The sequence below is a fragment of the Castor canadensis genome, chromosome 10 (genome assembly GCF_047511655.1).
Source record: "Castor canadensis chromosome 10, mCasCan1.hap1v2, whole genome shotgun sequence".
Taxonomy (NCBI): domain Eukaryota; kingdom Metazoa; phylum Chordata; class Mammalia; order Rodentia; family Castoridae; genus Castor; species Castor canadensis.
In genome coordinates this window covers 84197950-84222302 of record NC_133395.1, presented here as the reverse complement: position 1 = coordinate 84222302, position 24353 = coordinate 84197950, and the positions used below count along the sequence as shown (strand labels likewise).

General features: G+C 43.0%; 1 protein-coding gene and 1 long non-coding RNA gene across 5 annotated transcripts in view; one reads left to right on the top strand and one right to left on the bottom strand.

Moving 5' to 3' along the window:
* Mipep (mitochondrial intermediate peptidase) overlaps positions 1–23054 on the top strand; it is a 125998-nt gene extending 102944 nt beyond the window's left edge. For all 4 annotated transcript variants that reach the window (XM_074043742.1, XM_074043741.1, XM_074043743.1 and 1 more), the window contains one exon: positions 22793–23054. In XM_074043742.1, the coding sequence (XP_073899843.1) occupies positions 22793–22890 (98 nt within the window). In that variant the 3' untranslated portion in view covers positions 22891–23054. The remainder of the gene's footprint in view (positions 1–22792) is intronic.
* On the bottom strand, positions 9103–24053 carry LOC141411499 (uncharacterized). Its single transcript, XR_012436293.1, has 3 exons — positions 23888–24053; positions 12435–12532; positions 9103–12342 (listed from the first exon to the last, which is right to left on the bottom strand). It is a non-coding gene; the product is annotated as an uncharacterized lncRNA (long non-coding RNA).
* Positions 24054–24353: the final 300 nt, after the last annotated feature.

Genomic DNA, 24353 nt, shown 5'->3' with positions numbered 1-24353 from the left:
TGCAAGTCCATGCCCTTTCTCTGCCAACTGTTTGTCCTCCATGTTATCTGCAAGTCTTGGGCAAATGGCCCTGGCCGTGATTTTAGGTTTTGATTTTACATGCCTTTCAATAGTTAGAAAAAAACTAATATATTGAAAACTTGTCGTCAGCCAGGCATTTGCTGCTGTGTCACTTCATTTATTTCCCTACTTTTATAAGTAATGAAACTTAGCCAAGGTTCCCACTGTTCATGCTGCTTTGCCCTTGAGAACTCTGACCTGAAATTGATCTGTAAGTAACACAAGCCTCCAGGCTTCCTGGTTCCTTCACTTTCCCCAAGACTATTTCTCCAGGGACGTGGAAGGGGACTGCCTGACACTACAATCAGCAGGAAAGTCTCCCTTCCTCCATTTCCTGTGAGCATCCCAGACATCTGGTGGAGCCACAGTGCCTGATGGGAAGGTTCTTGCCACAGCCCAGTGAGCCTGTACCCATCACGGGGCACCAGCCCAGTGAGCCTGCCACTCGCTATAGGGAGGTTTTGCTCTGCCTTGGGTCCAGCATTCCTGTGTGCTCCCCTGCAACCCTCCCACAAAGAATTGAGGGTGAGGGCCAAAATTCCAGAGTCTAGCCTTCCAGGAGGCTATTCATAAATGTTAAACAATATGTCTAGGCCAGCCTGGACAATGATCCTCCTATTTATGATTCCTGCATAGCTGGGATGGTGAGTGTGTGCCACCATGCCTAGCTTTTTATTGGTTGAGATGGGGTCTTGAGAACTTTTTGCCCAGGCTGACTTCTAAACCTCAGTCCTCCCCATTTCCACTTCCCGAGTAGCTGGGAATACAGACCTGAGCCATTGTGCTGGCCTTAGCTTTATTTTTAAGTCTCTCTAACCAAAAACAGTTGGCAAGTTCAGATACCAAGTAATAACTGGCAGAGTTGTACAGGACCAAAGATCAGATCAGATGAGAAGTAGGAGCTAAGTGAGTCATTTCTCCCCAGAACAAAACTTCCTTCCAAGCTGATTCACATAACCAAGGTTTAGCAGCCTGCAGGGCCAGACCTTAAGCTAATTAAAGTTATTTAATGCTTTATGTTTCTACAGAACTTTATAGTTGCCCAAACACAGTCCCTTCCCTGATTAGCCTACATCATCCTTCTAGGTCATTGAATATTATTTTTGTTAACGAAACAAACCAGAGATTGTGTTTCAAAGGTCACTCACTCCCTGCCCCAAGCAGCTTAATCCAAGCAATCTGTAAAGACATTTACTTTCCTTAAAAAGCTTCTTGGAGCTGGCGGCGTGGCTAAAGCGGTAAGACCACCTGCTTAGCAAGCATGAGGCCCTTAGTTCAAGCCCCAGTGCTCAAGAAAAAGGAGTTTGTTGAAGCAGGACACCAGTGGCTCATGACTTAACCCTAGCTACTCAGGAGGCAGACATCAGGAGGATTGGGGTTCGAAGCCAGCCACAGGCAAATAGTTCAAGAGATCTCGAAAAATCCTATCACAAAAGAAAGGAATGGCGGAGTGGCACAAGTGGTAGAGCACCAACCTAGCAAGCATGAGGCCCTGAGTTCAAATCCCAGTACTACCACCACCACCAAAAAAAAATCTTCTTGGTTCCAGTAACATGGAATGGACCCAGCATCCATATATAGGGTATACGCCATTCTCCAGTAAAAGGAACCAGGACTCTGGAGAAATGGCTGGTTCTAGGCCTGGGGAAGATGAGCCTGGAACATATTTTCATGCCAGAAAACAAGAAAGTGCTAGACTCCTACCCTGTGCTGGGTGGGTATATCACAGGCAGTCAGGGCCCGCTGACAAAGCTTCCAGGGACCAGAGCTGGGACCATTTGAGCAATCAAATGACATGGTACTGACATGTAACCCAGAGTATAAACCGCAGATCTGTGAGTCCACACTGGCATAAATGATTGAATGAATAAATGGCAAGAATACACAAATTTCCCATGGAGAGGTGTTCTAAGTAATTAATGTGCCGAGCAACTTCTTTCCAAAGAGCACAGCATGGACAGGGGAAGGAAGAACCTTCCAGTTGAGAAGGCTGACACTCATGCTGCCTGAGCAGGTGGTCAGTGACAGTGACAAGTCCTGCAGGCATTGTGTGCCTTAGCTACTGTGTCGCTCTGTGGTCTTCCCCCAGACTTGTCTGTAGCCCTGTCTGATTATGGGAGGAACTTCAGACAATGTAGTTGAGGATAGTCTACTAAGTACCTGAGCAGCACTCAGAATCATCAAGGTCATTAAAAATAAAGGAAGTCTGTGAAACTGATAGCCAGAGGAGCCTAAGGAGACAGGGCGAGCCAGTGCAGTGTCTCCTGGGTGGCACCCTGGGGTGTGAATAAAGTGTACATTTAGGCAGTACCACTCTGTGCTGGCTCATGAGCTGTGACAAATGTGCCACCTCAGCCTTTGCCTCCTGCCACCTACCTAGACCCTCTTCCCCCTCACCACGACAGGACCTCTGCCGCCCATTCCTGGCCTCTGTCTGGTTTTGGTCATAGAGTCTGTCAGCAGAAACGAGTGAGCTACAGCATTTGAATGACTGCTACAAGTCAGGTGTCTGGGTAGAATACGCTCTTGCCTTTGTAGAGCAGTGTCTAGATGCCACATGCTTCCCACACTGTAAGCGGTGTTCTCTGAGGAAAGTAAAATACAGATTCTTTTATTTTAGAGCTCTCACAGTGGAAGACCACCAAGTCAGTCCCGGGGCTTAATTAAAGCAAGGCCAACCCCCGCAAAACCGTAACACAGGTCCAGTTGTCCCTGAAGTCTCGGCCCTCAGTGCCTCATCCTCCTCCTGGAGACCTGTGTGTTGGCCCCCAGGAGAGCTTGCAGCAGCTGTCAAAATTACTGTCTTTCATTTAGCTGTATTGCATTCTTGTTCTTAGGTTAGTGATTAGGAAGGATCATGGAATGAAAGAAGCCTGTGTTCATTGTTGACCATGTTAATTCCTTTAAGCTTAGTGTGTGTTATTTAGTAGGTCACAAGGTATATATGTGAGGGGCAGAGCATCCTGTGAGAATTATAAAAAGAGCCCCCTTTTAAAAGGTGAATTTCAAAAAGGTGCTTGCTGTGGGCTGTGCCATCTGCCTCAGGACACAGGGCTGGGGATTGGAGGGAGTCCTGGGCTTCAGCTTCTCCTGATCACCTTAGCCAGCTGCCTTTGCCCTCTGTGCCAATCAATTGACCAGATGAAGCAAATGCTGGAGGAACCTGAGGTGCTGAGGATGCAGATTTAAGTAGAACAGACAGGGTGCCTGCCCTCAGGAGGCTTCCTTCCATGCCTCACTGCTATCTGGAGGCCGTAGCCTGCCTTCTCCAGGCACTGTTTCCCAGCTGTGTCCAGTCCTAGAGGCATGTGGTGGTCTGTAAAGATCCAGTGTACCCATCCTTCAAGTGGTGACTTGCGTACACTTTGCTTATAACAGGAAGGAGAGGGTCAAACTTTAAACTGCACAGATCTATAGGATTTGAGATCCAAGAGCCACAGCTAAAATACAAAGTCAGTATTTCATAGGTTCAGACACACAAAAGAGAAAATATATGGCTGCTCTAAGTGAAAGGCCCTCACAGGAAGAGTAGCAGTCTTGATTTTCTAAATAAATTGACTCTGGGAATTAAGTTAATTCCTGTGGAATATTGGTGTTTTAACACATCATAGCTAACTGCATACTGTCACATTATAACTATTGCAGAGAGGGGAGCTGTGAGCACCTCAGCAGGCCTGATGTTGGGGACATCCTGATGGATACACAACTGAAGGGCTCAGCAGTGAAAGGTGGAATGATAATATAAAGGTTTAGGGCAGATTTGTTATAAATGTTGCCCAGAGCACAGAGACTGCGATATCTGGTTTAAGTGGATGGGTTTCTGAATGATCATTGCAGACTGTTTCCCAGTGTTTGAGTCTTTCAACTCTGAAAGAAACCTTGTCCTTTTGGCTGTTAGGTAACATTAATAGGGTAACTGCATTAGTGTACCTAACACCTGATTTTCACTTTCATTTAGTAGTTCATCTTACATTAAAGCTTTTTCTTGTAGAATAATCCTCCTTAATCTTAGAATTTGCCCTTCTCAGATATTTGACTAGCATTATCAAGCACCTCAGGTGGCATGCTTTTTTCTAACCTCCGTAGAGTCTCGTGTGTATGTTTGGATTGCATAAACTGTAGGGCCAGGAGGAACACCAGCCTCCACTTGCAGTTCCCCTTCAAGCAAATCTTAAGTAGTCACACTCAAAATAGTTGAAATTGCAATGCTGTATTTGTCTTTGTCTTCCTTTTCACATACATATCTCGCATTAGAATGGGGATTTTATTAAAATGATGTAATAGCCTTGTATACCAATTTTCTAAAGGTAAAGTAATTGTGTTGGATATTAGCTACTACGACTAGTTTCTGTCGCTGTAGCTGACTGGACAGGAGAGAGTTACAAAAGTGACATTAACAACAGTACAGAGAGCAGTAATGATGGCTACAGCTAAAAGCATCTGCTGAGTGTGTCTGATATGCTGGTACTGTGTGCATTGTGCATATTAGTTTATTTAATTCTCTAAATTGTCCAAGGGGTGCCTAGTGCCCTCCTTGCCTATGGTCAGCCAGTCATGAGTAGAACTTGGACTTACCCTATGTGAGCCGGTAGTTCCTAACTGCTCTCAGATCACACTAGGGAGCTCTTGCTGTGAAAGTAGATGCAAGCATGCTCGTCATATTTTCCAAACCCTTATTCATCTATGATTTTTGGCAACTGAATGGTCTTGTGAGAAACTGTGGTACTGAAGATGCCATGCCGCTCTCAGAGACACCATCGTGAGGACAGATGTGCAGAGTGGCATTGGCCACTAGAACTTATATACTGTACACTGGTTTTATAGCAAAAAAGCTGTGTGGACTGTGAAGGCCTGAGTGGTGAGTGCAGGAAAGATTTGGTACCTCAGAGCATGCTCACTGGCAGGAGCCGCCTTTTTTGTACACAGTGTAGGAGGAAGGATGAGTAAAGCATGTTGTGGCACCAGAGTTAGAATTCACCAGCTCTAGGATTGCAACAGTTCCAACAGTAAGAGTAAATGGCAAGCCAGAATAATAGCCAAGTAAACAGAAGCCCTAATCTTCAGCTTATTTAGATATTTACCCAGCCTAGCCTCAGAAATAGCTGAGAGCTTTTTGGAAGGAAAAAATGCAAGAGAGCACCTGTGTTCTCAAGACTAAGGCCTCTCTTTTGTAAATGTGCTGATTTTTAAGAGGGTGTGTGTGTTTAATGTGTGGGCGTGTTGGTCCAGGGAAGACATTGAGCTTCAAAAGGCAGAATGTTTTGTAACCCAGAAATGTAATCACTAATGGAATTATTAAATCTGATGATGAAATTAAAATAACTAGCACGCAAACAGAGCACATACGTTGGGGCAGTGCTTGGCTGTCTCTACTTCTCCCTAGCAACAATTCAAGGATCCAGAGATAGATACAGCCCTTCTCCCAAGAGCGGCAGATACTAATCCCAACTGAGGAGAAATGGAGTTCTTCAATTCAAAGGAAGAGAGGAATTTCACTTTCTGGCTTGATGGGCTGACTTCCCCAGGAACTGATCTTAGATAGTGGGAATTCACCTTTAGCAGGAGGTGTGGGTAGCCCCATAGCCTTGTAGTAGAGAAAAACTTCAAAGTCAAGAAGGCAGGCTTGTACATTTGCCCCAGGCCTGGGAGAGACAGATCTGGAACGAGAATTCTGATCTCATAAAATTCACTTAAGACTGTTCAAAGTGCTAGGCCAGCCTTCGTAGCTATAATTCTCAATCAGTCTGAGCTCAGTTTGACACATATAATTATTTCAGCATGAAAAATAGCTATGAAGCATTACAGTGTGTTTTCAGAACAGGTAGTGGTGTTGGAAATACTCAGACATCCTGTTCATGAATCCTGAATCTGAGTAGATCATTTGTTTCTCTGTAGCTGTGAGTTATTGTTGCACTGGGGGAGGGGCAGGCAGCTGCACAGCTGGATGAGTCCAGGCTTCTGGGGTGGTACTTTTGATCCTTATTATCATGGTCAAGTATATGTCATATAAAATCTACATTTTAACCATTTAAGTAGGTAGCTCAGAAGTACTCACAGTGTTTACACTCTCACAGTTGTTCAGTCCTCACCACTTTCCATTTCTAGAACTTTCCCACCATCCCAATGACCTCTATTTTAATTTTATTCATTTTTTGCTGGTATTAGTATTTGAACTTAGAGCCTTGTGCTTGCTAGGCAGGCACTCTACACTTGAACCACCCTTTTTGCTTTAGTTATTTTTCAAATAGGGTCTTGCTTTCGCACAAGGCCAGCCTTGGACCACAATCTTCCTACCTCTGCCTTTTGTGTAGCTGGGAGTATAGTGTGCACTGCCATGCCTGACTTGATTTTTGAGATAGGGTCTTGCTAACTCCCTCCCTATCCCTACCCCCAGGCTGGCCTCAAACCTCGATCCTGCTATCTCCACCTCCCCAGTAACTGGGATTACCCCAGTGATCTCCTCTTAGTAACCTTTTTTCACAGCTGCTAACAGATAGGAAAATGAGTGATTTTAGTTAAATCTTTGTTAGTATACTTTATTAGATAAGCAATTACAACAAAAAAAGCAGGTGGCAAAAACCAGAAAAACATAAGCAGTGATTCATGAGCTGGGTAATTAACTTATGATTATGAGTTTCATGATAATAACCTAAATACTTAATCATAGATGAAAATAATAGGCAAACTCATCTTTCAACTCTTGAACTGGGAAGTAGGTGTTCATAAAACTGGGGTTTAGTGTTATTGTCAGTTACAAAGCATTTCCCTGTGTTATTTAATCCTTGTGACAGTCTAGCAAAGTGGATAGATGGCCTTACACCAACTCAGCATGCTTCAAACATTGGATCAAACGCCAGCATTTCACTTTGCCTCAGAAAAGAGGCTTAGGGAACTGAGGTGACTGGTCTCAAGTCCCTTCCCCGGTTGGTAGCCCAGGGCAACTGTTGCCAAACACGTGCTCCAGCTATCAGAAAACATGGCCGCCTTTAGCGGCATCTAAGCTGTATTTAGAAAGGAAAGAATGCATTTTCCTCTCTGTTCCTCCTTTGCATCTCTTTAAAGGAAAACTTCACTATTGTCAGGAGCCAAGAGTTAGACTGACATTTGAAGTTGTAAAATGCCATGCAGTACAAGATAAATGTTCCACTCAGCCCCAGATTCGAGCCTGGACAGTGCTGGGAGGCTGAGCTGCTATCCTGGGAGGGGTTCCCACAGGACATTTCCACTATGGAGCCTGAAGCTCCTCTTGAGCCACCAGACTGTCCCTAAATAAGTGATCACTTTAGGCCTTAGATAGAAGCTGAGAAATTTGATTATTAATTTAAACTGAGAACCATGTTATGGCTGAAAGGTAAGAGCATGGTTAGCTTTTGCTTTGATTTTAAAGACCTGATGAGCTGTTTGTCCCAACCATCTTGGCCTCTGAACCTGGCCCTACCTAATTGGTGTCAGGGCTTCATCTGCCTGGTCCCCCAAAGCAGAGCATCTGGGCCTCCTCTCTCCAGGGGACATGTTCCTAGTCCACAGACTCCCTCTTGCACCTGTGAAACCCACATACAGGTTGTCTCCTGCCTTGACTCCACAAGAAAAGAACGAGTTCTAGGAGGACCCACAAACTACCAAAATGATCCCACCCTGCATCTTGCTGGGCAGGGCCCTGGATGCCTCCTGCCAATGTCTGGCCACGCTGCCCAGCCATGAGATGCTGTCTCCCTCCTTGGTCAGGAACAACCTCTGCTTCCAAGAGGAACTTGGGGAGGAAAGATTGGGCATCAGAGCCTGCTTACTATCTCATGGACTTCATGAATTACAGGAAAGGCAGAATCACTTGGTGAAGAGTACCCATCTCCTAGCACAGTCTGCAAAGCTAGTCTCCCTGTATCATTAAATCTCTTTCAGTAGCTTGTGAACTGATCTTTTTGAACAAAATAGAACCCACTCTGCCTTACCAAAGCAGCAAAGGCACTTTTGGGAGCAGTACAAAGGAAGCAGTGGAATTGGTGGGAGTCAGGACAGGGCTAGGAAAGAGCAGCAGAAGGAACTGGGGTATTCTGTAAGGTTCTGGTGCCAGGATGGGCCAGTGGTTTCAGGTGTTTTCTGTCAGTTCACATTCAGTTCCTGAGTGCACCTGGCCTTCCTCACCAGGGTCTCTGCCACGCTCATCATTGGCACAGACATCTGGTACTGGATATGTCTTTGCTGTGGGGCCTGTCCTGTGCACGTTAGGATGATGGCTTCACCAGATGCCACCAGTAGCATTACACAGTGTCACAAACAAAATGTCTTCAGACATTGCAGAATGTCCTCTGGAAAATGGAGTCACTCTCAGCTGAACCAATAGTAAAATTCTTCTGCTAATGAGAAGCAAAGGGGTGCCCAGTGGCAAACCCCATCAGCACCCACTAGGGTTCTGTCCAGCCTGTCTCCCTTTCCTGCTGATGGGGGTACCTGGCTCCACACACTTCTCCCCTGACAGAAGTCCATCTTCCGTCTCCTGACTGCCTGCCCAGCCATTTGTCAGTCATCCCCACTACGCAGGTTGCCTATGCACACTTGTGTCCACATGAACACCTGAGAACAAAGTTGGACCTCACTCATGTCTCACACAGTGCTTGGCACAGGGATAGTTGGGAGATTTTGTTTCAATAATTGCATGAGCAGACTTTGAGCCAGCATGAAGTAAGGTGTAGTTATGTCCCTGCCTGCTGCAAGGTCGCATGGAGCCCAGCATTCTGGTGGTGGTTGTTTCAGGGCCCCAGCATTGGGAGAGTCCCAAGGCTGGCAGGGAGGGTGTCAGCACCAGGCAACTCCCATCCACTTTCTACCAGGAATCATGCCAAGAAGACCCCATTCTCAGCAGAACCCAGGGCACTGTAGGCCACCAGTGCTGACAGCTGTGCCTTTCTTAGAGAGGCCACTCTACCTGGGTTCCTGCTGGCTTCACCCACCTGAGGTGTGATTATAGTTCTCACACTCAGAGCAGGCAGATAGACAACAGGGAAGAAGCTCCCAAGATGCATTTCTGAGCTTATCACCAGAGAATTGCTCCCAGCCTGCTTCTGCCAATCAAAATACAGCCTGCTTTTTAATGTTTTAACTAAAAATACTGCTGAGGGCCACCTGAGAGGTTCCTGAGCAAGGGAAAAGCACATGACCCACAGGCTTCAGAGCCCTCTGTGCTGCTCCCTCACCCACACTCTGGCCCCGTCATGCAGAGCTGCTTGAGCAAATCAGATGCTTTCCCCAGCCACCTCTGTCCTTGCTCATGGCCACCGTGATTTTGAGTGGTGTCCCAAATTTGAATTTCGCTTGATAGATTGTTTCCTGTTTCACTCAAGAAACAAATGTTTTCTAGTTGAGTTAAATGGAAAATCATGTGCATCTTTCTTGTTCACTGCTGTACAAGTTATAGTTATCAGTTGAGAGCAACTGTTTCTCATTGAAGTTTAATGTTTCCTCTAGTCCTTCTGAGCATGCTGCAGAGTCCTGGCAGGACTTGTTAAAACACAGGTCCTGGGCCACCCCCAGTTCTGATTCAGAGGCCTGGGATCAGGATTAAGCACTTACATCTCTTGGCTAGGGGTATAGCTCAGTAGTAGAGCTCTTAGCACACCCAGGCTCTGGGTTCAATCCCCAGCACCACAGGGGGAAAAAATTACATTTCTGGCATTTACATTACCTCCCAGATGACACCGTGATTTCAGTAACTTTTATGTATAATTTCTTCCTAATAAAGAATATGTGTTTTGGGTGTTTTTTTGTTTTTTTTGCCAGTCTTCTAATTCACATTAGGCACTCAGGTACAGGTAGAGAAAATAAGTGAATGAACAGGCAAGAAAACTCTTACAAAGGTTCTGTTTATAGTTAATTCATTGATCTTTCTTTGTCTTTCATAAAACTTTGATCAAACCCAGTCACACATTTATTTTATTGGGCAGCCTTGGTCAGTATAAAACAGTGATCTGTGAAACAGATTCAGAGGGAAGAGGCAACTCTTTCAAGCCTTGAAATAATTCTAATGTTTCTTAATTCCCCCGATAATCCTATGTTTTCAAACTCAACGATATACCAGCCATTTCACCCCAGGCACTTAGAACAAGACTCTGGTTTGGCAGGGTTGTTCAGAGGCACACTCCAACTGCCAGACAGTTGTTCTGCATCATGTTTGCAAATAATTGTATTAGGTATGTGTCCAGAAGGGCATTGAGGGGCTGAAGACTGCAGGCGTGAGTATGCTGGGTTTTAGACAAAGGACTGGTTAGAGTGCTTTTACTGTAGGGTACAAAGTCCAGGTGTGCTCTCATAGCTTGAACATTTATTGAATTCAGCCTGAAGCTGATGGAACCTTTTCCTGGTGAAGTACAGAAACACAGAGGAAGGAGCTCCTTGATCATGTAAGGGTTTCTGTTTGCCAGAGGTTGCCACAGATAATTGGATGTCACCCAGAAAACATCCTGAAACACAGAACTCACAGGCACTTCTCCTTGTATCACACTAAGACCAGAATTCCACCCGCAACTGAGCATTGCAGGCATCATTCCCCCATGAGAAGAGATCTTGGTCATGAAGTGAAGGCCTGTTCTAAAGTCTTTCAAGCCACATGCTGCTGGCCAAACTATTGTCAATACCAGCCTGCTGCCCTTCCAGCAGAAACTGGTTTTTTTCTGACTCTGCCTCCAGTTAGTTAATCAAGTGATTACAGTTGCTCATAAAGTGTGCTCCATAGAACAGCAGTGAATTGTCCCAAATCAGTGACATCCTGGCTCTGACTGAGGCAGTAAGGGAGTAATGAATAAGTTCCTTTCTTGAGGTCGAGAGTGGCATCCAGAAGCAATGAAACCTTTTCCCAGGGTTACTCTACACATTTAGGTCCTATCACATGAAGGATGTTAAATGTGGACTTTTTAGAATGTATGTTATCTTCCAGAATTTCAGAGCATGGGAAATATTTCATAGGGTCTAAGGAGAGTGGGCTCTGGAATCAAACTGTCAGGGTTCAAAAAAATAAATAAAAGCAACCAAAAACATGAGAGTTGTGTGCCGTCTGTTTTCTGTAAGACTGAGCTCTTGCAGGTGTGTTTTAAAGAGCCAATGGGATCATGCTCTTAGCACAGTGTCTAGCACTTGGCACATGCTCCATTCTGTGGCTAGCTGTTGTCATTTGTTGAGGGTGTGGCCATCACCCCAATAGACCCTTTCTTGTCCACTGTGGAGTTGGCCCCCTTTCCCATCTCCACGCTTTCTAGCTCCATGTCAGCAGTCACTTGGGATAGCAGTACACACCCCAGTCTGGAAACTTACTGCTTCAGCAGTCAGTCTCAGAATGCATCTGACACCATGATTTACTTTAGTTGGGCCTAAAATACTCACCCTGTGCTTCAAGGTTGTGACACACATTGAGCAGAGCAGAAAGGTGTTCTGGCTTGTACCATTGTCTAATAGCCCCTCTGCCTCTCAGGTAAAATGAGGAGAAAAATAAACTGCTCTTTATATACTGTCTAAGCTTCTAAATAGGACAAGTAGATGAATCTCAAGTTCCTGTCTTCATTTTTTTGAACTAATATGTTCAAGGTGTGTCCTACTGCAGCTCTGTTACGGTTGACACTTTATCTTCTCTTCTTAGTTATGAAGTTATCAGTCGTTTGTTTGAATCTTTCTGATAAAATACGCCCATTCCTCCCCTGATTTAGGTAATTTCCACATTTGGTGATTTCCAAATATGTGTGTCAGCTCTACCCACTTATGGAATTAACAGCTCTAAGAAAGTTCCCGGAGCTCCTAAGAAAGTAGAAATCTAATCATCACTCCTTTAAAAATTAGGTCTTGATTACAAGGGGGACATGTTTTCTAAAAAATCAAAGTATTCTTGGAATTTTTTGAATATACATGTATATGAAAAACAACTTTAGTTTTTCTTATTTCATGAAACTGCATGAAACACTGGGTTTTTCTTTTGGTCCTCAGTGTAGGGGTTAGTTCATGTTGATACCTGCAAAATGCTTAAATCTAATTACCACAAGGGCACACTCATGATGTACCCAGAGGATTTTTGCCCCAGAAAGTGTTACCCTGATCCCTTTGGATCCTGATTTCTGTCTTTTTGCACCTTCATCTTGAGCAGTTACCTTCCATACAAAATTCCAAGGCCACTTGTCACTTACGTGTTTTATGAGAAAACACCAGGAGTGTATATATGTTTCTCTGATGCCACAGTTGCCATTCTGAGGCTTAGGAATGGTTTCTGATGAGAAACTGGAGCAGTCCATGTGCTGGTAGGCCTGTCTGATGACAAGGAGAAAGCAAGGTCATGGTTAGGTTGGCAGTCTGTTGAGTTGAAGTGAACCACTTCAAAGGAACAGGATGGCCATACTTACCTGAATAGGTTGGCTCTGGACAAGTGGTTTTACCTTCTGACAGTTACAGTCATGCAGTTGTAAACAGCCAGTCATATAATTAACAGAAATTTTCAAATCTTAAAAGGGAGGAAAGGGTGTAATAGATTAACACATTTGATTGGAAGCCATGTTTATGTATTTGAAAAGGAGCCCTGGCACGTGAGGAATGTGTGAAGCCTGGTTTACCACCAGACTGGGTCTGCTTACCCTTGACCTACATGTAGAAGGCGCAGTGTGAAGTGGGCTGCCTTAGAGGTCATCAGAGACCAATATGTCACTTACTAGTGACATTAGTAATGAAAGCCTTACTAGTGGGAATTATTTTACTGTAAAGAGAAAGCTGGATACGGCTTGGGAAGACGCGGACCAGGTGAGCTTCGCGGTACCGCGGTTCCCCCACAGACAAGCCTGGGCCAGAGCAGCATAGCCCCCTGGACAGACTGACCTCCACCCGGGAAAAAAAGAGAAACTGAGTACTAAGCAATAAGAACAGTTAAGACACGCTGGAAAGAGGGTGGGGCGCCCTGAGCGCTGAAGATTGGGGGAAGGGAATCCTTCCCGGGACTGTAAATAAACGAGCCGGGCGGGCCGGAGAGGCTCTGGCGGGAGCGGGGCGCGCCAGCAACCAGGAGCGGGGACGCTTGTGAGAGGAGGGAAGACCCACTTCCCAAGTGAACTGTAAATAAACACGCAGGCCTGACAACGCGGGGCAGTGTCGCCTTTCCCAGTGCTTGGAAAGGGAAAAGCCTGTAGCAGAGGCCCCCCTCCCCCGCACAGGAGAACTCTGAGCAAACAAAGCCTGTGGGACCAGGTGAGTGCTAAGCTCACCCCAGAGATCTGCATAAATAACGCGGCCAGCTACAGGCTGAGAGCAGCAGGCAGGCAAGCCACAGTTGCAGATACCACTCTCAGAACTGCCTCCAGACGCTTTTTTTTCTTTTTCTCCCTACCTTTGATGAGAGAACAACCGAATTACACCTGCAAGCCGAAAAACTTACTGAAACTGTATTGCATTTGATCTGGGGACACTTGGTGGGGCTTTTTTTTTTTTTTTTTTCTTCTGTGTGTGTATGAGTGTAGTTTTGTTCTACTTTATGCATCCCCTTTGATGAGACAACTACAGAACAACATCTGAGGCACCAACTCCAGGACTGGAGATTGAGACGGACATCCAAATTATTAAGACTGAAATTGCATTGCATATAAACTTGGAAGTTGTTTGGTTTTTTGGTTTTTTTTGTTTTTTTTAATTTTCTATTTTCCATTTTATTTTAATTCATTTTTATAAATAGATATTACTTTCATATACTTATTTTTTATTTTTTTTATCTTTGATTTTCAATCCTCTCTCTGTCACTCTATTGTCTGTTCAGCTTACTGTCGATTAGTACACTAACACTCCCTGTTTATACCTTTGAAACTCTCTTGTCTGATACCTTGTTCTGCTTTCTCCCGATTGTCTGTATATTTGTTTTCCCCTTTTCTTTAACTTCTTGCTTTCCATCTCAGCTCACTCTTCCATTCTCAATATTACCATTGTTATTATTACAAGCTAGAAAATACTTAATTACACACAGTACAGGGACAGTAACAACACCAAGGACAATGACAGGAAGACAGAAAAAACAAGGAAACCAGTTTCCCCACAGCAAAAAATTAGTACAGGAACCAGAGGGGAATGAAGAGAACAGAAACTCAGAGCCAGACTCCAACAAAATGAAGATAAACTATGCCAAAGGACCCAATGAAGCCTACAAGAATAATTTAAAAGAAGACATACTACAAGTACTCAATGAGAATTTTATAGAGATGATACTGGATAGGGTCAACCAAAATGTACAGGAGACACTCAAGAAATTCCAAGACAATAAAAATAGAGAATTTGAAAAAGCAAAAGAAGAAATAAAGGAAACCATAGAAGCACTGTATAAACACCAAAATGAAAGAGAGAACACAATGAATAAATGGATAAATGAACTCAGGACAAAAATAGACAACAATAAAGAAGAAAACAGCCAGGATATGGAAAACCTCAGAAAAAAGAACGAAACAGAACTGCAAAACAAAACAGAAGGCCAATCCAGCAGAATAGAACAAACAGAAGACAGAATCTCAGAACTTGAAGATGAAATGGTAATTAAAGGAAAAACTGAAGAACTACTAATTAAACAACTCAAGACCTGTGAAAAGAAAATGCAAGAACTCACCGACTCCATCAAAAGACCAAACTTGAGAATCATGGGCATCGAAGAAGGAGAAGAGGTGCAAGCGAAGGGAATGCGTAATATATTCAACAAAATAATAACGGAAAATTTCCCAAATCTAGAGAAAGATATTCCCATACAAATGCAAGAGGCCTCCAGGACACCAAACAGACCAGATCAAAATAGAACTACTCCACGACATATCATCATTAAAACAACAAGTTCAGAAACTAAGGAAAGAATATTGAAGGCTGCAAGAGAGAAAAAACAAGTAACATACAAAGGTAAACCCATCAAAATCACAGCAGACTTCTCAACAAAAACATTAAAAGCAAGAAGAGCGTGGGGTGAGATTTTCCGGGCACTGAATGAAAATAACTTCAACCCCAGGATACTCTACCCAGCAAAGCTATCATTCAAAATAGATGGAGCAATAAAAGTCTTCCATGATAAGCAGAAACTAAAACAATATGTGACCACAAAGCCACCATTACAAAAGATTCTGCAAGGGATCCTGCACACAGAAAGTGACACCCAACTTAACCATGAAAAGGCAGGCAGCACCAAACCACAGGATAAGAAAAAGCAAGACAGTAGAGAGTAACATCAAGTTAGGTACACACAATCAAACCTTCAAACAACTAAGATAACTAAATGGCAGGAATCACCACATACCTATCAGTACTAACGCTTAATGTTAATGGACTTAATTCACCCATCAAAAGACACCGTTTGACAAAATGGATTAAAAAAGAAGATCCAACAATTTGTTGCTTACAGGAGACTCATCTCACCGACAGAAATAAGCATATGCTTAGGATGAAAGGCTGGAAGAAGATTTACCAAGCCAATGGCCCCCGAAAACAAGCAGGAGTAGCAATACTTATCTCTGACAAAGTAGACTTCAAACCTACATTGATCAAACGAGATAAAGAAGGACATTCCATACTAATAAAAGGGGAAATAGACCAAAAGGAAATAATAATCATCAATCTGTATGCACCCAATGTCAACGCACCCAATTTCATCAAACATACCCTGAAAGACCTAAAAGCATATATAAACGCCAACACAGTGGTTGTGGGAGACTTTAACTCTCCATTATCATCAATAGATAGGTCATCCAAACAAAAACTCAATAAAGAAATCCAAGATCTAAAATATGCAATAGATCAAGTGGACCTAGTAGATGTCTACAGAACATTTCATCCAACCTCTACACAATATACATTCTTCTCAGCAGCCCATGGAACCTTCTCCAAAATAGATCATATCCTAGGGCACAAAGCAAGCCTCAGCAAATATAAGAAAATAGAAATAATACCGTGCATACTATCTGACCACAATGCAGTAAAAGTAGAACTCAACAACAAAAGTAAAGACAAAAAACATGCAAACAGCTGGAAACTAAATAACTCATTACTTAATGAAGAATGGATCATCGATGCAATAAAAGAGGAAATTAAAAAGTTCCTAGAAGTCAATGAAAATGAAAACACAACCTACCAGAACCTATGGGACACAGCTAAGGCAGTCTTGAGAGGAAAGTTTATAGCCATGAGTGCATATATTAAAAAGATTGAAAGATCCCAAATCAATGACCTAATGATACATCTCAAACTCCTAGAAAAACAAGAACAAGCAAATCCCAAAACAAATAGAAGGAGAGAAATAATAAAAATAAGAGCTGAAATCAACGAAATAGAAACCAAAAAAACCATACAAAGAATTAATGAAACAAAAAGTTGGTTCTTTGAAAAAATAAACAAGATCGATAGACCCCTGGCAAACCTGACTAAAATGAGGAGAGAAAAAACCCAAATTAGTAGAATCAGGAATGCAAAAGGGGAGATAACAACAAACACCATGGAAGTCCAGGAAATCATCAGAGACTACTTTGAGAACCTATATTCAAATAAATTTGAAAATCTAAAAGAAATGGACAGATTTCTAGATACATATGATCATCCAAAACTGAACCAAGAGGAAATTAATCACCTGAATAGACCTATAACACAAAATGAAATTGAAGCAGCAATCAAGAGTCTCCCCAAAAAGAAAAGTCCAGGACCTGATGGATTCTCTGCTGAATTCTATCAGACCTTTAAAGAAGAACTGATACCAACCCTCCTTAAACTGTTCCATGAAATAGAAAGGGAAGGAAAACTGCCAAACACATTTTATGAAGCCACTATTACACTTATCCCAAAACCAGGCAAAGACACCTCCAAAAAGGAGAACTATAGGCCAATCTCCTTAATGAACATTGATGCAAAAATCCTCAACAAAATAATGGCAAATCGAATTCAGCAACACATCAAAAAGATTATTCACCACGACCAGGTAGGCTTCATCCCAGGGATGCAGGGGTGGTTCAACATACGAAAATCAATAAACGTAATAAACCACATTAACAGAAGCAAAGACAAAAACCACTTGATCATCTCAATAGATGCCAAAAAAGCCTTTGATAAGATCCAACATCATTTCATGATAAAAGCTCTAAGAAAATTAGGAATAGAAGGAAAGTTCCTCAACATTATAAAAGCTATATATGACAAACCTACAGCCAGCATTATACTTAACGGAGAAAAATTAAAACCATTCCCTCTAAAATCAGGAACCAGACAAGGATGCCCACTATCTCCACTCCTATTCAACATAGTACTGGAATTCCTAGCCAGAGCAATTAGGCAAGAAGAAGGAATAAAAGGAATACAAATAGGTAAAGAAACTGTCAAAATATCCCTATTTGCAGACGACATGATCCTATACCTTAAAGACCCAAAAAACTCTACTCAGAAGCTTCTAGACATCATCAATAGCTATAGCAAGGTAGCAGGATATAAAATCAACATAGAAAAATCATTAGCATTTCTATACACTAACAATGAGCAAACGGAAAAAGAATGTATGAAAACAATTCCATTTACAATAGCCTCAAAAAAAATCAAATACCTAGGTGTAAACCTAACAAAAGATGTGAAAGACCTCTACAAGGAAAACTATACACTTCTGAAGAAAGAGATTGAGGAAGACTATAGAAAGTGGAGAGATCTCCCATGCTCATGGATTGGTAGAATCAACATAGTAAAAATGTCTATACTCCCAAAAGTAATCTACATGTTTAATGCAATTCCCATCAAAATTCCAATGACATTCATCAAAGAGATTGATAAATCTACTGTTAAATTTATATGGAAACACAAGAGGCCACGAATAGCCAAGGCAATACTCAGTCAAAAGAACAATGCAGGAGGTATCACAATACCTGACTTCAAACTATATTACAAAGCAATAATAATAAAAACAGCATGGTACTGGCACAAAAACAGACATGAAGACCAGTGGAACAGAATAGAGGACCCAGATATGAAGCCACACAACTATAAGCAACTTATCTTTGACAAAGGAGCTAAAAATATACGATGGAGAAATAGCAGCCTCTTCAACAAAAACTGCTGGGAAAACTGGTTAGCAGTCTGCAAAAAACTGAAACTAGATCCATGTATATCACCCTATACCAAGATTAACTCAAAATGGATCAAGGATCTTAATATCAGACCCCAAACTCTTAAGTTGATACAAGAAAGAGTAGGAAATACTCTGGAGTTAGTAGGTATAGGTAAGAACTTTCTCAATGAAACCCCAGCAGCACAGCAACTAAGAGATAGCATAGATAAATGGGACCTCATAAAACTAAAAAGCTTCTGTTCATCAAAAGAAATGGTCTCTAAACTGAAGAGAACACCCACAGAGTGGGAGAAAATATTTGCCAACTATACATCAGACAAAGGACTGATAACCAGAATATACAGGGAACTTAAAAAACTAAATTCTCCCAAAACTAATGAACCAATAAAGAAATGGGCAGGTGAACTAAACAGAACTTTCTCAAAAGAAGAAATTCAAATGGCCAGAAAACACATGAAAAAATGCTCACCATCTCTAGCAATAAAGGAAATGCAAATTAAAACCACACTAAGATTCCACCTCACCCCTGTTAGAATAGCCATCATCAGCAACACCACCAACAACAGGTGTTGGCGAGGATGCGGGGAAAAAGGAACCCTCTTACACTGTTGGTGGAAATGTAGACTAGTACAACCACTCTGGAAAAAAATTTGGAGGCTACTTAAAAAGCTGGACATCGATCTACCATTTGATCCAGCAATACCACTCTTGGGGATATACCCAAAAGACTGTTACTCCAGAGGCACCTGCACATCCATGTTTATTGCGGCACTATTCACAATAGCCAAGTTATGGAAACAGCCAAGATGCCCCAGCACTGACGAATGGATTAAGAAAATGTGGTATCTATACACAATGGAATTTTATGCAGCCATGAAGAAGAACGAAATGCTATCATTCGCTGGTAAATGGATGGAATTGGAGAACATCATTCTGAGTGAGGTTAGCCTGGCTCAAAAGACCAAAAATCGTATGTTCTCCCTCATATGTGGACATTAGATCAAGGGCAAACACAACAAGGGGATTGGACTATGAGCACATGATAAAAGCGAGAGCACACAAGGGAGGGGTGAGGATAGGTAAGACACATAAAAAACTAGCTAGCATTTGTTGCCCTTAACGCAGAGAAACTAAAGCAGATACCTTAAAAGCAACTGAGGCCAATAGGAAAAGGGGACCAGGAACTAGAGAAAAGGTTAGATTAAGAAGAATTAACCTAGAAGGTAACACACATGCACAGGAAATCAATGTGAGTCAATGCCCTGTATAGCTATCCTTATCTCAACCAGCAAAACCCCTTGTTCCTTCCTATTATTGCTTATACTCTCTCTACAACAAAATTAGAGATAAGGGCAAAATAGTTTCTGCTGGGTATTGAGGGGGGGAGCGGGAGGGGGTGGAGTGGGTGGTAAGGGAGGGGGTGGGGGCAGGGGGGAGAAATAAACCAAGCCTTGTATGCACATATGAATAATAAAAGAAAAATGAAAAAAAAAAAAAGAGAAAGCTGTACTTTGAATTTTAGTTGTACAAATAAAGGTAAACCATAAGGTTCCTTCCTAGTAACTACCCCTTATTTCTTGGATATTCCCTAAGATGGGGCTGTTAGAATTTGAACTTGAATGAGGATGCAAATATCTTGATCTGCAGTACTAGAATACTGTGGTATTGTTCTCAGCTACACTGGTCCTAGTTGATGGCTTACAGGCTTGGGTTTGGAGCTGTTGTTTTATGTTGCTCTTTTCCCGCCCCTGTGCTTGTCTGCTTAGAATGCCCATACCGGTCTTTGCACCCTGAACTCTTGTCCTTACTGCCAGCCATAGCCTGGACGCCTCTGAGGAGCATATCCTGCACCTCACACTCCACCAGCAGTTGTTCGTGCTGTCCTGCTCCTCTTGTGCCAGACTCACCTTCCACCTCCTTTCCTGCTGGCCTCTGGTGTACAGGTCTAGATTGTCTTGTTGGTTCCCCTCCAGCCTCACATTGCCCCACTGGACTACTTCGTAGCCATCAAACATTTTGTAGATTACCACTTTTGTGCCTTATATGTCCTCTCCCCTAAAAGGCCCAAATTTAGGGCCAAATGTCTGTTACATTTCTACCCAGATCCCATGGCCTCCCCATGCTTTCAGGCCCTCATGGAATCTCCTCGACTGGACTCCCATCCTTATAGAACCTGTCGCTCCCTCCTTCAGTGACCATCAGATCCCCATGAGCTCTTTCTTCTCTCTTCCACCAACTGCACTTTGTATGCTGTTAACATCTACAATTTACTTTTTCCCAAAATTTTATATTGATGGCTTGCCATTTTGATTCTACAAAATAAAAATTTGTTATAATTAACATTCTGAAATATTTATCTCTCTCCATCTGTCCATCAATAAATCATATCCTTGAATGCATTTAAAAGTTAAAGTAGCAGACATCAGTATACTTAACCACTAGCTACATTTGCACACATAGCATTGGCACTCAACATTGGTTTACTTTTGTACTGGTAAAATTTTTAGATAGGAAAATGCACAAATCTTCATGTCCCATTCAGTGAGTTTTGCCCTAGCCATACCCCTGCCCAACTCCAGTTCCTATCTAGATCTAGGACATCACCATTGCACTAGATCACTCCCTCATGCCCTTGTCAGCATGCCAGAGTCTACTCCCAAGGCAACCACCACCCTGATTGATGGGACCTGATTTTGAACTTCATGTAAGTGAAATCACACAGTGTGTCTTTCTGCGTGTACAGCGTCTTTCATTCAGTGTCAGGGTTTTGAGATCCATCTGTGTTTGTGCAGGTTTGAATGGCTTGTTTTTCCTTGTGGCTGGGCAGTGAGGCTCTTTACCACAGACTGTTCTCACGTATGTTGTTTCCTGCCTGAGGTTAGACAGGTCCTCTCTCTCGACACATGCTTTTATTCCTCTTTGGGTGAATACACAGGAGTAAAATTGCCTGGAAGTAGGGTAGGTGTGTGTTTAGCTTTGCAAGAGCATGCTAGGGCTTTCTCCAAGGGGTTATATCATTTTACCCTCTCACAACTACAAGGCTTGTCACCTGCAGCCTTGTTAATATTTAGTGACGTTCGTCTTTCAGCCATTCTGGCAGGTATGTGATGGCACCTCATGGTGATGTTAGTTTATTTCCCAGTGACTGCTGTCATTTGTGTCTTTTTAAAGTTCGTACAACAGTTCAGAGTTCCAGATAGCAGTCCTGTGTGCCTTAAAGTTTTGTGAGTATTCTCTCCCCCTCATTTCTTATTTGTAGATGCTTTCGCCAGGCACTGTGGTTCACGTCTATAATCCCAGCTTCTCAGGAAGTAGAGATTGAAGGATCTCAATCAATAAGCCTGTTTGGTGGCTGACACCTTTGGTCCCAGCTACATGGGGGGCTTTAGGTAGGAGACTCTTTGTCTGCAGCTGGCCTGGGCAAATGTACAAGACCCTACCTGAGAAATAACTAAAGCAGAAAAGGACAGGGGGCATGGCTCAAGTAGTAGAGCGCCTGCCTAGCAAATAAGTGCAAGGCCTGAGTTCAAACCCCAGTGCCCCCCCCACCCCAAAAATAGATGTTTTTAACTTTGGTGAAATTTAACATTCCAATTTTTTTATGGTTATTGCTTTCTTTATCCTAGGAAACATTTGCCTACCCTAGAATCACAAAGATGTTCTGTGCCACTGTAGACATTTTGTAATCTCAACCTTTAGTTAGGCATGTCACCATCTGACATTAGTTCTTGTAAGTGGCTATGGCGGGGACGAGGAGGTCATAGTTAGGGCCCTCGTAGGGACATCCTGGTTCGACACCATTTGTTCTGGTGATTGTGTCCTTCATACCTGTGAGTTGCAATGTGGTCTGCTCCTGTCTGTGCTCATGTCCTGGCCAGTGCTTAACATCGCAAACACTCACGACATGCTAATTGAACTGCATTAAAGATTTAGAGGGTGATTGAAGATTATAGCAATCTTTTAACATCTTGTTATTGGAAGTAGTCTTGCAGAATCCACCTCCCAAATTATATGCCAGTGTGGAAGAGCCTGCTCACCCTCTGAGCATTATCTGCTCAGGAACATAGGTCGAAGCAACAAAGTCTTTGGCTGCTTTGAAGTGAAGATTGGAGATAAATTCAGCTTTTGAATTCTTACATGCCAGACTTGGTGCCTCTGCTTTTCCTACTTCTTGTTCTATCTTTAAAGAGCCTTCAGATAAGGAAAGGTGGGTACCAGGCCTTTAGGTGACTTCTGCATTACACAGACCTTAAGTTGCAAAGTTGAGCAGTTCCCTAAGTCAGGAATCTGGAGGAAAGGCAGAAACTTGATTCTAGTGTAAGATTTCTGCAAAAGAAGTAGTGATTGTTTTTGAAGTGTATACAACTTGATAATAAAACAATAAATAATTAAACTTAACTAAGTTCTGAGTCATCTTAGTTAACGATAACTAAAAAAAAAATCAGTCCTATAACATCATTCCAAGTGGATGGTGATATCTGCGGCAGCAGAATTTCTTGGGAAATCTATTTGCCCCCAAATCTCTAAGTATTGATTAGAAAATAAAATACTTTAAATTCAGGAACAGCCTCAGGGGCCACAGCTTTAATGAAATGTCCAGAGATGTGATGGGGTCCTTGCCCTTTGTGGTTGCTAAGCTGGTCTTTCCTTTGGTTGCAGGAATGCTTCAGAAGTGCCCTTCCATCGATGACTTTGTGGGTGCCCTGGTTTCTGACTTGGATCTGGACTTTGAAACATTCCTCATGGATTCTGAGTGATGGAGATACCCTGAGTCCCTGAGTCTTTTGAATCAGGTTGAGGAGATGCTAACTTTTGTTAGAAGTGCCACAGCTGTGACAACTCCGAATATGCACTTAATGTAGTAACTTCTGACAAACTTTCAACTAATGGAACTTGGAATAAATAATCTGTTTGAATTCTACTGGCTTCTGGCCTGTTTGGCAAATTTTTGAACATGTGGAAATCTCCACAGTGAGCTGGCGAAAACCACTCTTCCACATGGCATTGTACACGTATGGTGCAGTCATTTTACAGTCTTTAGGATGACACTCTCCCCAAACCTGTCAAATTTCTGTTGATCTTTAATTGGTTACATAAGAAACATAGTTAAAACCGAAATTATTTCACTTTAGGACCATTTGAAGCAGTCTTCAGAAAGAGCACATATAGGTTTTCTTAGGAGTGGTTACATTTCTTAGATGGCTATCCTAGACTCTTTGAGTAGTCAGTTACAGCAACTAAGAAAGCAGGCATGGCCCTAAGTACTGGGAGCTATTTCTATTGTTTTGCTGAGGACTTAGACATTACCCAGATGAGCTCAGAGCAGAGGATTTGAACTTGGGCTTTTCTGGTTTGGCTCTGGAGATATTGATGTGACATGCAAAGGTTAGGCAGCAGATTCATTGGCATACTGGGAGCCAGCTGCTTGCCACTGTAGTGTACCACCTTCTCACATACTTGTTAATATCAGGAAGGAAACCTTGGCACAGAGTCTCCCACCATCAGAGTCATAAAGCCAATTACAGCTTTTCAGTCTATGATGGCTTCTTCCTGCTCCTCACTCAGTGCCTAGTGACAGACAGAAGACTTCAAAAACTCAGACTAGGACACACATTCAGCCTGTTCAGAGAACATAAAGGAATCTCTACGAGTTTATGAACAGGGGAGACCGGATGGAGAGATGTCACCGGTGAGCTACCCATGCTGGGTCCCCTGGGTGAAGGTGGCGTGGCCTGCCCTGCCCTCTTTTCTTACCTCCTGCTCACATGTACAAACCCAGGTCTGTAGAAGCAGGGAACAGAGCAGCTGATCCCGCTGACCTGGGCTCCCCAACAGCTGTGGCACTCCTGCAGCTTGTTCTCCTGATCCTCCCGCCCCAGTTTCTTTCCACAGGACAACAGCAAGCAGGACCAACCTGGTGTGAGGCGCAAAGCAGGAGGGATGGGTGGGGTTGGAAGCTATTGTCAGCAGCAGAGGCCCCAGTGCCAGTGCCTGGGGAGTGACTGGGCTGGGTCCGCCCTGTTTATTCTCAGCATGGAGCTAAGGGAGGGAAAGATCTTATCCTGGCAGACTTGTGCTGATAGATGTCAGCTCTGTGTGGGAAATGGGCCTGGAGAAAACCCAGCTGCCAGCAGCTCCAGGGAAATCCACAAAGGTGCCTGCACCACCCCCAGGTGTCCCGACAGCCATGAACCCCTGGTCTTCATTTACCCAACTCTCA